The 12,929-nt window shown below is 43.6% G+C and overlaps 1 protein-coding gene across 1 annotated transcript; it reads left to right on the top strand.

Annotated features, from left to right (window-relative positions):
• The first annotated feature begins 2,904 nt into the window (after positions 1–2,904).
• Positions 2,905–10,100, top strand: ppp1r14d (protein phosphatase 1 regulatory inhibitor subunit 14D). Its single transcript, XM_012836843.3, has 4 exons — positions 2,905–3,294; positions 8,530–8,610; positions 9,223–9,255; positions 9,634–10,100. Exons 1-4 carry the CDS (start codon positions 3,121–3,123, stop codon positions 9,700–9,702), a joined length of 357 nt encoding a protein of 118 aa, XP_012692297.1. The 5' UTR covers positions 2,905–3,120; the 3' UTR covers positions 9,703–10,100.
• The last annotated feature ends 2,829 nt before the right edge of the window (positions 10,101–12,929 follow it).

Here is a 12,929-nt window from a genome sequence, read left to right as displayed (position 1 = left end):
AGTTCACTACCTATTCCTATCCTCAGGTTTATCACCAAACCACATACTTGGAATACCCCCAGGACTTGTACTTTATTGTTGTTTGCTGTTGATTGTATTTTGTAAGATTTTATATTACAAGAGACTAAATGAATGAAAATGATTGAAGTCGATACAGGCCTATTTTTTATGTGGCTCTGACGAGGTGTTGTATATATACAATGCAAAAGGCTCACAGTATCCATTGGATAGTTTTAGGTATTAGGCCAACCAGGTATTAAGCCCCTGGTGTATATCAGAGATAATATCAGGCATATCAGACTGCTAACAATTGTTCCAAGTCATTGCGGTGAAGCTTTGCATTTCTTTTGAAGGTTAAAATAAAAAAAATGTAACGAAAGATTTGCAATGGGCTACCATGCTCTACCTTTGTGAGTGCATACACATTTTATTTGTTCGTTAGTGACTGAGTGTATGTTCTTCATTCACAAAGATGACCTCTACACAGCCTCACATTTCCACTCTCAGGCAGAAAACAAAGCTTGTCCTTGATTATTGTTTGTTTTTGCAAAGAAGATTATACTTAAAGATAAAGCATGATTAAAACCATCACTGCAGAGATGGAATATCCTACGTTGAGAGCCTATAGTATACCCCAGCCATGTTTGTGCCCTCACTCATGCATTTGAGACAGTTGACCTCAACCAAGGCTTCTATCTGCAGGATGTGCTAATTACGACATTCAGGTGACTGAAGGAAAAAATGAAAACAAGTTTTAATATCTGAGCTAGGTTATCCCAGGCCTGGTTTGGTAAGTTCCGTAAATGTTTCTTTGAGACATGGGACTGCCCCAACTCAGTAGTACCCTCAAATTTACATTTACATTTAGTAAAGCGGATACTTTAATCCAAAGCGACGTACAAACGAGAAAACAATCAAGCTACGAGCAATAGATAACTAGTGTAACAATAAATAAATACTACTTTACATAAAAATACAAAAATAAAAACCTGCAGGAATGTCACTACTGTAAGTGCAAGTTAAGTACTAGTTAAAGGAGATAGCATTAAAGGAAGGATGAGGAGAGGTAGAAAAAGGAAGCGGAAGTGCAAGTTAGGAAAGGAGGTGCTCTCTGAAGAGGGACTGCCCCAACTCAGTAGTAACCTTGGCGAGGACAAAGTCTTACTTCTATCCCTTCTACTGTGGGCCTACTTTCATATTATTGGGCGCTTTTACAAAAGTTAACACACAGCAAATTTAAGTCATAGACAATGTGCAGCATGAGAAAGGAACCAATAACCTGCTGCCTTGCTCTACCAGTACATCTACATGGGGTTTTCTACTACATTCAAATTTGCATAATTGTTTTAATGAACATAATGACAGATATATATGCGAAATGGGTCCATTCACGGAACCAGATGGAGTAGAACTGATTGTAAGGGGCCAGGCAGAATGAATTTGTTGTCTGAGAAAGGTGAGCTGCCAATGTGCTTAATAATTCAGCGCTGGTAACAGACGGTGCATCAGCTACCCGGCGGACAGAGCCGTAGGTGATTGACACACTCTGCCAAAACACACACAAAAAGAGAAGGGGATGCCATTGTTATGATCAGTAACTGGATCTGTGGAAACTCTGTGGCTTACCCTTGTAAGACACCACTCCGACTAGTAATAGGTTTGCCACGGGCTTTGGATGTTATTGTGTTTTATTTTGTTCGTAGTGATGTTTGAGTTGAAAGGTAGAGTTTGTTTGTCCAACCCAAAGTCTCCACCATGTCTTTTACCCCCTGAGTGTTAATGGTAGTAACTGGTTGTCCACCCTTTCTCATCCATCTTTTATTGACATGTAACCCAGGCTGCCAATTTAGCTTCAAGGGTTATTAAACGCACACCTGATAATGGCGGCTTATAAAGGACACGCTTGGTGTCTTGTGTACTCCACGGCGAAGTACATCATGGATGACGAATAAGCAGAGACAAAGCGGGGGCAGCGGCTCAATGCTACTCTGGGATCCCTGGTGTTTGATGGCTTTTCTGCAAGTCAGAATGTCAACAAGTATGCTACTTAAGCCATAAAGACAGATGAGGTATGGTTTAGTTGGCTGTTTGGAATGAGCCTGAACCTGTTTTGCTATACCTTTGTCTGACAGTCGCTTCACCAACAAGCATTGGACTTTTCTTCTCTGTGGTCAAGATTAATACTCTGTTCCATGAGTAATCCCCTCATTCAGACCACCACAAAGAAGTATAGCACTGTTCTCAGAGTAGGATTATCTGACAGGAGAGAAATGAGAACAGCATCATAAATACTTAGGCAACAACAACAGTGTTTCAATCTGAGGCAACATTTGGCAAGGTCAGCATACCCGTTAAAGATGACTGGTTCTTCAGTATGTGCTGTAGTCTTGCTCTTAATGAGAGAATATGAGGTCAATACAATCCATTACCTCCTGGCATTAGATATAACACACAACAGAAAACTCCATTAGTCAAGAAAAAGGTACTTGGCTATGGTGAAATCAGGTCTGTCTTGTGATCCAATTAAATTATAATAAAATCATGATATAGAGGTTCTTTATTTTTCTATACCCTACCTTGTTGTTGTAATGATTTATTGAGAAAAAGTGCCTTTCCCCCTTCTTATCACAATAGTAGGGGAAACTATGTGATGAAGTAGTATTTTTGTCTTTTCAAGGACCACAGGGTAAACAATGTGTTTGTTTTGTTTTACACTAATCCAAAAAAAAATCCAGTCAAACACAGAGACATTCATGCACGCAATTTGTATTACAATCCTTCCCAGAATGCTGGTAGTGAGCAAGCCAGGACAGAGGAGGGAGTGAGCAGGAGAGAGATAGAGGGGGAGGAGAAAACAGCAGCAGCGAGTGAGAGTGAGACAGAGAGAGAGGGAGGGAGGGAGGGAGGGAGAGAGGGACCTTCAGACTGGAACAGCAACTGATAGAGGCGGACGGAGAGAGACTGAAAGACACAGACAGGGAGGGAGGGAAGGAAGAACTGACACACCAGAAAGAGAGAGAGAGAGAGAGAGGGAGGGAGAGAACGAGAGACAGAGAGAGAGAGACAGAGAGACACGGCCATCCGGGATCGCTCCAGTGCTTCACCGTGGCCGTGGCAGGCATGGCGTCGGAGCCCGGCACCCAGACCAGGGTGATGTTCCAGACCAAAGAGGAAGAACCTCCCCACCGCAAACTGGGCAAGCTGACGGTCAAATACAACCGCAAGGACCTGCAGCGAAGGCTGGACATCGAGGAGTGGATAGACGGTCAGCTGCACCTGCTGTTCGACTGCGAAGTAAGTGGAGACATGCATGCACATCTCTCCCTCTCTCTCCTTCCCTCACACACACACACACACGCAGGGATATGGTAGCGGTGTCGGATCACGGCAGGTGTGTAGGGACATCTGTCTCCTTGCTGGTCTCGGGTATGTGCTTTTTCCCATTGCGAGGACAGACCCATCAGATCAGGGCAGATCATGGGGAGAGGTGTAGGTGAACAACCACACATCTGAGCTCAGTCGATGTTCAACTTGCTTCTGCAGTTCTCATTTTATTCGACTCCTCACATCAGCCTCTGTTTCTCATGGATGTTTGTGCTGCTCAGTCTTGGTCACGGTATCTGCTATGCATTTTGCTCTCGGGCAGTGTTGGGACCACATAAGTGATAAGATAAGAAACTATCTGTGGTCCAGATCATTATGATCCTCATTTGCCAGGAAAGTCTTTCCATTTCCGTCAACATTTTTCAAAATAATTCCCTTTGTGAGAGTGTGGTATCTGAATGTGAAGTTTTCAGTGTAGGAATGCTGATTGGATCTTGTATGAAAAAGTGGCTAGATGATAACATGTACTGTATGCAGAAGTGCCACCTCTCAGCTTTGCTCTTTTTATGCAGTACTAGAAACATATGCTTCACTGAGACCTCCAAACAAGCAGTCTCGGAAAGCCTCTTTAAACTCACAAAAGATGAAAATATACCTCCCACCGTGGCGGGTTCAGACAGATCGTAAATCTTTCCCCTCCCTACAGTTTGCAGTCTGAGCACATCTAAGAACTTGAGAGGTTTACATCGCCGGGCTCCACAGGGTGGCTGTCTGAGTGACTGCCTCCAGCCAGTGTTGCACCCTTTGACTTCTAAAGCCAACTGATTGATTTTGGACACTGGACTTAAGGATGGCCACGAGGTTTAGCTGGCAAGTACCTTGCCTGTGATGTTCCTGTGTTCTTAGCCGACTATGGGAAATCCAATTAAATCACGAAGGGTTGGAAGTGTGTGTGTGTGTGTGTGTATATGTGTGTGTGTGTGTGTGTGTGTGTGGGGGGGGGGGTTCCATCGATTCGCTGAGCCATCTCTGGGGATGTCATGGCAACAAGATTCCGGAGCGGAGTAAAAAGCATGTGTTCCACCAGCAAGAGCCAAAAGAGACAGACCATGAGAAGACCTTTACGTCCACGAGACTGGCCATTTCATGGGGATGACAAGGAGACTTAGAAATTGCGAGAATCTCAGGGCTTCTCTTCAGAACAAGCGTTTGGCCAAATCCTGACCAGAATTGGTTTTGGCCCAGGGAGCCATGTAGGGGGGAAGTGTTGGCCAAGTTCAGCCCATGGTTAGCTCTTGTTCTACTATTCATCCTGAAGACCAGTCAGGTAGTTTTAGGCTTACAAAGATATTACAAAGATATGCATTACAAAGACCTGCACGATGTTAAGATACAAGGTCAACTAAATTTGTTTGAATTCCTTAAATAAAACTGGCAAATTTTTACAACAGCAAATTGGCCAATCTAGTTGTTGTTGAATATGAGCCAATATAGTTATAATCTTCTGATGACTTTTAGCTACTCAGCTATCAAATTACCTGACTGCTTTTCCACACCCGACAAGGGAATGTGGCACAACGTACGTGTTACTTATCACATTTCATACAAGCTACATACATACTACATACAAGCTCAGTATGAAAAACAATTGGTCCTGTGAGGTGACTTTGGAGGCCCAAGGTTGTGGCTAAATGTTCATGATACAGTGAGCACCAGTAAAACAACATAGCATTTATTTATACACTTATTTGTTTAAAACTAAATAAAAATTAAACTTAGAAAAGTCTTTGTTTCAGGTAAAGTGTGTCTTGTTTGCTGTGGGTACAAGAGAGCCTATGTCAAGCCTCTCAAATGTATGCACACAAGCTAAGCAGACACACTGATGCTAGTCAATCAGCCACATGTCAACAAAGACTGGTTGAATTTTAATGAACATACTGTAGACATAAAGATAGAGATCATTGCAAAGTACAACATATTTAATGAAGACATAAATTATGTTTAATGCTTTGGAAGTGAAGACACCTACTGTACGTGAATGAAAATGGTCACCAATCCAATGTTTCCAATTATTTTGGGACATGGAGCTTTTCAAACCACTATGTCCCTTAAGATAGTCCTACTTCTGAGTATAAAACTATCAGGAGTTGTCTTATGTATGTGTGTGAGTGTGTGTGTGTGTGTGTGTGTGTGTGGGGGGGGGGGGTTAAAAGGAGAGTTGGCTGGTGGACCCCATATGTCTGCTGTGGGAGTGGACCAGGCCTCACCATGTGTTGGGTGAAGGCCATGAATCTTGCATAGGCCCAGGGAAAGGTTACGCCGTGGGTAGTCTGACTCTTCCTTGTGGAAGCAAGCGCAGCCAGCCCCCTGTGTCAAGTGCTTAATTATTTAGGGCACATTTCTAATTGATACGTATGCAGGGCCGTGCTGAAGCTGCTTCTGACTACGTTTCCTCTTCCCGAAAGCTGACATCACACCTTTTTTTTTCATTGTTAATAGTATCGATATGAGAGATGCAGGTCTATGGATTACCACTGTACCACCCTGTCCACATAGTACTGGAAGCATAGGGATACAAAAATAGGAAAGTTCGTGTACCCTTCCCCACACCATTTTGAAGCACTTACTGTATATATTTGATCTTTGTCAAAGTTTATGAGATTTAGAAGTACAACCCGTACGTACTCAAACACATACTAATCCATGGGGTGATGATGATGATAAAGTACATAGTAACCCCCTCCTCCAGGATCCTTAAATGGCTTATAGCACGTACTCAGCATGAACACTGGCTCATAAGCACGCACATTCCTACATATCAGTGGGTTACAACAACATTAGGGGGCCGGCCTGTCACCTCTGTGTCTTGTTACGATCGGATGGGTAGGCACTTCAGCGGCGCTCGCAGGAAGGGGGAGAGGAAAATCTGATTAGCGGCGGACACACACGAGTGAGTGGCCTTTGTTCGACTACCCGTGTTCACCTCGTTGACACTGAGCAGGGATCCTGACCGGTTACACATCACTGCTCCCCACTATCAAACAATAATAGTCCCTACTTGTCCCCACAGGCATACTAGTACAATATAAAAGACAAAAAGCAATCATCTCTCTCACGCCATTCACGTAGTTCTGCAGTTGAATCTCAAGCTATGACCCACAAGCCCTCCACACCAGAATATAACTCGTGAGTGAATTAAAAAGAGATATTGTTTTGAGGAAACTACATTCCCAGTTCTATTTTCCATAATGGGGCCAGGCTGTTTATGATTCTCGCAGCACTGCAGTTCTGAAACTTATTATTTGGCTCCCAGCATTGCTCAGATATTCATGCAGTGGGGAATTAGCGTGTACTTCAAAGTCTCCATAGTTCTCTGCAATTGGAAAAAATCACTGTGAAGATTTTTTTTGTCCTAATTTGAGCACCTGTGCATGAACTGGGGCATTTGTCTTAATCTGGCTCTTCAAAATGTTTTCTCTATCTTTATCTCTCTCCATAGACAAGTAGATAGATAGATTGAGAGAGAGAGAGAGAGGGAGGAAGACAGAGAGACATACAGACAGGTTGATAGATGGACAGATATAATAGCGTGCTAAATCTTAAGGAAGAAGGAGCTGAAGGAACAGAACATTGCCCTGCTTTCCAAGAAAGAGAGGATTAGGTGCATCAGCTACAGCTTCCTCCTCTTAGAGTTCAATCGAGAGATGCAAGGCACTGTGCCACCAAAGATCACCCATCAGCGACAGCGCTCAGGAGCCCGACACTGCTGAAGGGGGGGGGGGGCAGAGGAATGAGAAAAACAGAGAGAGGAAGACAGAGAGAGAGAGAGAGAGAGATAGAGAGGAAGAGAGCTAGAGAGAGAGAGGAAGAGAGACAGACCAGGAGAGGAAGAGAATGAAAGAGAGCGAGGGACACATCTGTGCAGCCTCCCCATCAGTTGTCAGCAGGGCTGATTAGAGCCCTGTCACCTCCGCCGCTAAAGGAGGGGAAAAAAAGTAGCTGTGATGTATGCGTAGGCCTGGCTGCAGCTTTTTTTTTTCTCTGGCCAGCATTGAAAACCCACCGGGTGGAAAAACTCTCCCAAAATGAGTCGGCTAAAAATACACCTGCTGACAGTGGCACTGCTCGTCTGCACTGCACTGCAGCCTGCTCCCCTCAGCAGGGAGAAGATTGACCATTAAAATCTCACTAAAACCCCCAGCAGGATATTTTGCTTCAATCGGCCACATAAATCTCGGCACATCGCAGTGCTCTGCTCTTATGCAGCTAAAGAGAGCTGTTGTGATTTTCGAGAGCAGCATTGCTGTTGTTGCTGCTGGTAGATGGTTAGTCATTAATGCCTTGAAGGTTTGGCATTGCGTTGTTCTTTCTTCACTGCACAGTTAAACTGCATTCCCTGGCGATGAGATGGTAGGTGGATAGAGGCTGTTTACTCATTCACTTGGAGGTTGAGCAAGGCAGAGTTTGAGATTTCATCTTGCCCTACTAACCCTTAGGAGGTTCCACACACAAAATTACCCCTGAAGTATAAGAAAGATGAGAATGAGTAGAAGGATGATACACACGTTTGCATTTAGTTGGAAATTCATCTGAAGAAATATATTCCAGAGAAACTATCGTTCTCCACTATCGTTTATCACAGGAGGACACGGCAGGGCTTCAAATGTCATGAGAAATTATTTTTCAAACATTAAAAAAAATCAGTGGAACTGGGGGTGTGATTCTCTCACTCTCTAATGACTGAGCAGGAGGCAGACCGGGTGAATCATCACCGAAATGTTACCCTTTCCTGCCGCTCTAGGAAACCAGGCTTGTTTGCCCGAGAACTTTCATGGCTGCATTGAGGCAGAGCCTGACACAAATGTAACATTTTTACATTTTTTCAATAAATAATTAGGAAATAACTTTAAGAAGTCATGAACGTGAGTGGTATTGTGAATTGTAGAGACACAGAGAGAAATGGATGGAGGTGAAAAAAAAGACTTTTGCCATTTAACCATGTTTCCTCCTGTTGTTCATTTGGTTTTCCATCAATCTAACCAACTAGCTTTGGCAGAACTCTTTGCATAACCAGTATGGAATTTAACTACAGTGAACTGAACTGAGCAAAAGAAATGTGACTGGTTTTGTGTGTGTTAAGTGTGTAATGACCATGTTGAGTTGATCCTTCTCCTGCCGGTGTTGCGTGTGTGTGTGTCTGTACAGGAAGAGGAGATTCCTGAGCTGGAAATTGACATTGATGAGCTCCTGGAGCTTTCCGACGCGGAGCAGAGATCACGGCTACAGGTGAGTCATGTCGATACGGCAGATCCTGACAGCACCCGCCGGCACGGCACACTCCAGTGTGTGTGTGTGTGTGAGTGTGTGTGTGAGCAGCCTCTATGGCTGCCGACACGATGAATGAATCATGGCAAGGCCACCCGACCAATCGAGTGGAGTGCCAGGGAGCGATGCGTCACACTGACAGCAGTAATCGATATTCGAGTGCTCCCACTGCAAAAGGTGTCACTGCCACTTGGTCTTCCTGAGAGAGCTCCCCCTCAACACTCTCACACATCCTCAGCTATTCCCTCAATCCTTTTATACCTCTCTATCTGGTCACAGGTCATGTTATTGTGTCTATGTTATAATGTAATAACACAATTAAGTATGGTGCAGTACAATGATATCTATGGTGTAAGAATGAGTAACAGCACATTGATACTTTTCTATTACATACGCTAGTGTTAGGGTTAGGATTTGGGATAAGATTGGGGTTAGGGTTGATTTAAGTACGGAGAATCATATTGTGATGTTATAAACTGATAATTTGTGTTATGCTGTACTTAATGGTATAGAGAGTGTTATTTTCAATGTCTACCTAGCTAATCAGATTCTTAAATGTTTGTCATTTTGCAGGAGTTACTACAGGAATGTGGCAAGCCAAAAGAGGTAAGATATGGATAAGGTTTGGTTTTTAATGCTCTGGGATCCTGCACAGTTACACTCAGAAATGATTGCATAACTTCTTTCTTTATTTTAGCACTATTACGGAAGTCCTCACTGACATGGACCATAAAACTACATTTGTTGTGAGCGAGTATCTCTCTCTCTCCCTCTGAATTGCCTTATTGATCTCATGTGGTGGCTGTGAGGCCCTTGATCAGTTCAATCAGGTGTGTGTCAGGGACTCAAGAGCAGAGAGAGGTTAAATCAGGTGTGTGTCAGGGACTCAAGAGCAGAGAGAAGGCTAAAGCTTTCAGCGCTGACTTCCAGCAGCAGAGTGAAGACACGCTTGCCTTCATCCTCTCCTCTCCTCTCCTCTCTCAGGACTTTATCAACGGCCTGCTTTACCGAATGAAGGGTCTACGCAAGATGTCAGGACCCTTGAAGAAATGAGGATTAGGTCAATATCCAGATGTAGTTAATGTCCACATAGTTAATGTGAACACCCCCAGCTACCCCCTCCCCCTCCACACACACCCCCCTAGCAACCTCTATGTAGAAACCCTATAATGTGGAACATAAAAAAGTAGGTGAACATGTCTCCTTTCCCTGTACTCCATGGGTCAAAAACAGATTCCAGTATGGCTTTTATTATTTATGGACATGTTCAACATCATGACCCCTCTCTGGCAGACTTCCGTATCGTTGGGAATGGGAAACGTGTATTATTCTTAATGTAATTTTTTTTTCAGTGAATTGTACATTTTTGGTGGCCTATTTATATATTTTTTTGGTTCTGACCGGTGTTGTATGTCATTATAATAACAATAAAAAAAGAAACATTTTCAGAACGTCGATGTTTAACTCTGTTATCTTTACTTCATAGTTTAGTCATTAACCCATTTTACAGCTTTTGCTATTATTTTTCATCTGAAGCAGGAACAAAAAACAACCTCAAGATAGAGAAAATGTTAATCTGAACGCAGAAGTTGTAAAACTGTGTGAGGGGAAATACCCTGGGGTTATACATTTACTTGGGTTAGGGTTATTTATTTATAATTTAGTTCAAATGTATTTGCTAATTTATCTGAGATATATGGAAGTGGTATGCACATTAGGTAAACATAAACAACGTTTAGAGACTTTTAATTCCTTATTCCTGAAATGCATACATTATGATTCAAATAACCTACAATTAATCTAAAAAACGGTAGAGACCGAGCTTATCAATACTGGTCAGAGGCTTAGTAAAGCTTTTCTGTTTTACCATCAGTTTAGAATCTGTAGTAAGTAAGTCTGCTGGGGCAGACTAATCCTCTCCATCTATCCCTTGTGAAGACAAGTCTTTATTAAAAACACAGAGCAACTGGTAATTCGGGACAATGGCACACATGAACGTGAATGTTAGTCCTTCTCAACTGTCACTGTGCTTCCCTCTTCTACCACATCTGCAAACCGTCACACACCAAGCTATTCAAGAACACAAAGCCAATTGTGAGAGCAAAACGCACAGAACACAAGCTAGAGGTCACATACACACCGTCTGAGCACTGTCAGACATCTCTAAAGACTGACGAGACGTCAGATGTCAGTGTTTGCGTGTCTGCTGTGTGTGTGTTTCTCTCCCCACATTACATTACATGCGGTCAACACTGGTTGGAGCCGGAATTAGCAGCGTGTGGAACGGTGACAAATGCAGCATTGGTTAAGTCACACAATATGAGTGTGCTTTAGCATATCAGACAGGCATCCTCACCGTGATGAAATCCATTAGCAAGATGCATTTCCTGTTTGTTGCATTCAGGGGTATTGCCAGAGGTAGCCCACTACAGGAGCGGGGGGTGGAGTGTCCATCTGGCCCATAATGCTCCCCCCCCCCTCCTCTGGGCAATCTTCATTACTTCCCCACTGGGAATGACTGACAGTAATGTTCACTAATGTTCATGCACTTATGTCGTTTCTGGCACTCTCCTCTTCCTTCTCTCTCCCTCACCCATTCAGTGGCCCATTCTCACTCCCTCTCTCCATCACTCTCTCTGACAGACTAGCTGGCGACAGCTCTCTTCCTGACTCCTCATCTTCTAGTGAGCACCCTGGTGACCTGAGAGTGGTCCTCCACGCCAGTGCAACATCATACCGCGCGGCTGATTGAATCTTAATTGTATTTAAACAACAGGCGGATAAATCAATAAGAGGCCTGCTATTCTGCTAATCACTAATCATTCCAGTGGAATGTAAACACACTGCCCCTGCTCAGAGTCAATAAAAAAACATGCCATGTCCCCTTCAATGACAGAGTAACTCATTGTTAGCCCCTGGCATGAATTTTAACCTGAGCTTGCATTCATGTAGGGACTCAAGAGTGCTGATAAGGAATCTGTAAGGTCCTCTGGCAGATAATAATACTATCATGTGTACATAAATACGGGTGACACATTCCGACACAGAGCATAATCAAATTTCCCAATTCTGATTTCCAGCAAGGCCAAAAAACCCACCTAGTCCATATACAATGTGTTATGATAAATCTTCATAATACTCTCATTCCTGACAATAATCTAAAGCTAAAACTGGTGTCTTGATGTTGATATGTAGTTTCAGTTGTACCCTTGCATCGTGCTTTTTTGGTAAATGGCATATTTCCAGTATATTGACTGAACATCACTGACCCACCTGTCTCCTTCCTCTGTCCCCATCAGACAGACGGGCACCAGAAATGGCTGCGATACTGTAAGCTATGTTAACACAAACATTAGACGTTAGAGTAAAGTTTTCACTTGGACTAATCAGACAGCCCAGAGCGGGGAAACGGCCTACCCACGCTGCTGAGGGCCTTACACTATTACATGGAGGGGAGTCATCCAAATAAAGGGTTTAAACTCCCATCAAACACGACTGAAGGACACGCTAGTGCAGTTCAGACGAGCGGCCAAAAAGGGCTCAGGGCTCCCACTATGATGTCGGCCAACTCAAATCCACTAATCCCGTCCCGTCACCTGCTCTATCTCCCAGTATCAAAGCACCCCGCGGGGCGTGGGGGTGGAGGGGCACTAGTCTGGGTCGGTTCAGGTGTCCTACTCCGAAAGGGGCCGCTTCATAAAATACCAGAGCTGGATGCCCCCCAAAATTAAAATAATACATCACGTCCGTAGTCGCTGAGATCTGGATCAAATCGTGTTGACAAAACATCTATAATCCGTTAGAGCTGGAACAAATTGTGTTTGTGGATAAGAGTGTTAATGGAGGCATTTAATTAAGTCAGTGATGCCGTAGATTAACATTGCTTTGTCCCACACATTACACTTGGTGATCATAAAAAGGATACAAACACGCACACAGACTCAGGGAATAGACAATTCATGCTGCAGGAATATTTACATATGTGTGCACACGAGAGAGTGTGTGTGTGTGTGTGTCTGGATGTGTGTGTGTATGTATGTGTGTGTGTGTGTGTGTGTGTGTGTGTGTGTGTGTGTGTGTCCAACTGAGTCATTTCTGCCTCGGGCGAGAGATGACAAAGCAGATGGGCCTTCTGAAGTCTCTACAACATGCAAATGTACCCACATGCCTTGGCACTTACACACTCACTAACGGAACAAAAAAAACAACAACAAACAAATCAAAAAGATTGCCATGGACGCAAACATCTACATAAAATCATGCCTTCAAGGAGACAGTAC

Source organism: Clupea harengus, chromosome 14 (assembly GCF_900700415.2).
Source record: "Clupea harengus chromosome 14, Ch_v2.0.2, whole genome shotgun sequence".
Taxonomy (NCBI): domain Eukaryota; kingdom Metazoa; phylum Chordata; class Actinopteri; order Clupeiformes; family Clupeidae; genus Clupea; species Clupea harengus.
This window is presented reverse-complemented; position numbering and strand designations above follow the sequence as displayed.

Coding starts and splice junctions, on each gene's coding strand:
- ppp1r14d (XM_012836843.3), top strand. CDS start 3,121: ATGGCGTCGGAGCCCGGCACCCAGACCAGGGTGATGTTCCAGACCAAA. Junction 3,295..8,529: donor ACCTGCTGTTCGACTGCGAA/GTAAGTGGAGAC, acceptor GTGTCTGTACAG/GAAGAGGAGATTCCTGAGCT. Junction 9,256..9,633: donor AATGTGGCAAGCCAAAAGAG/GTAAGATATGGA, acceptor CTCCTCTCTCAG/GACTTTATCAACGGCCTGCT.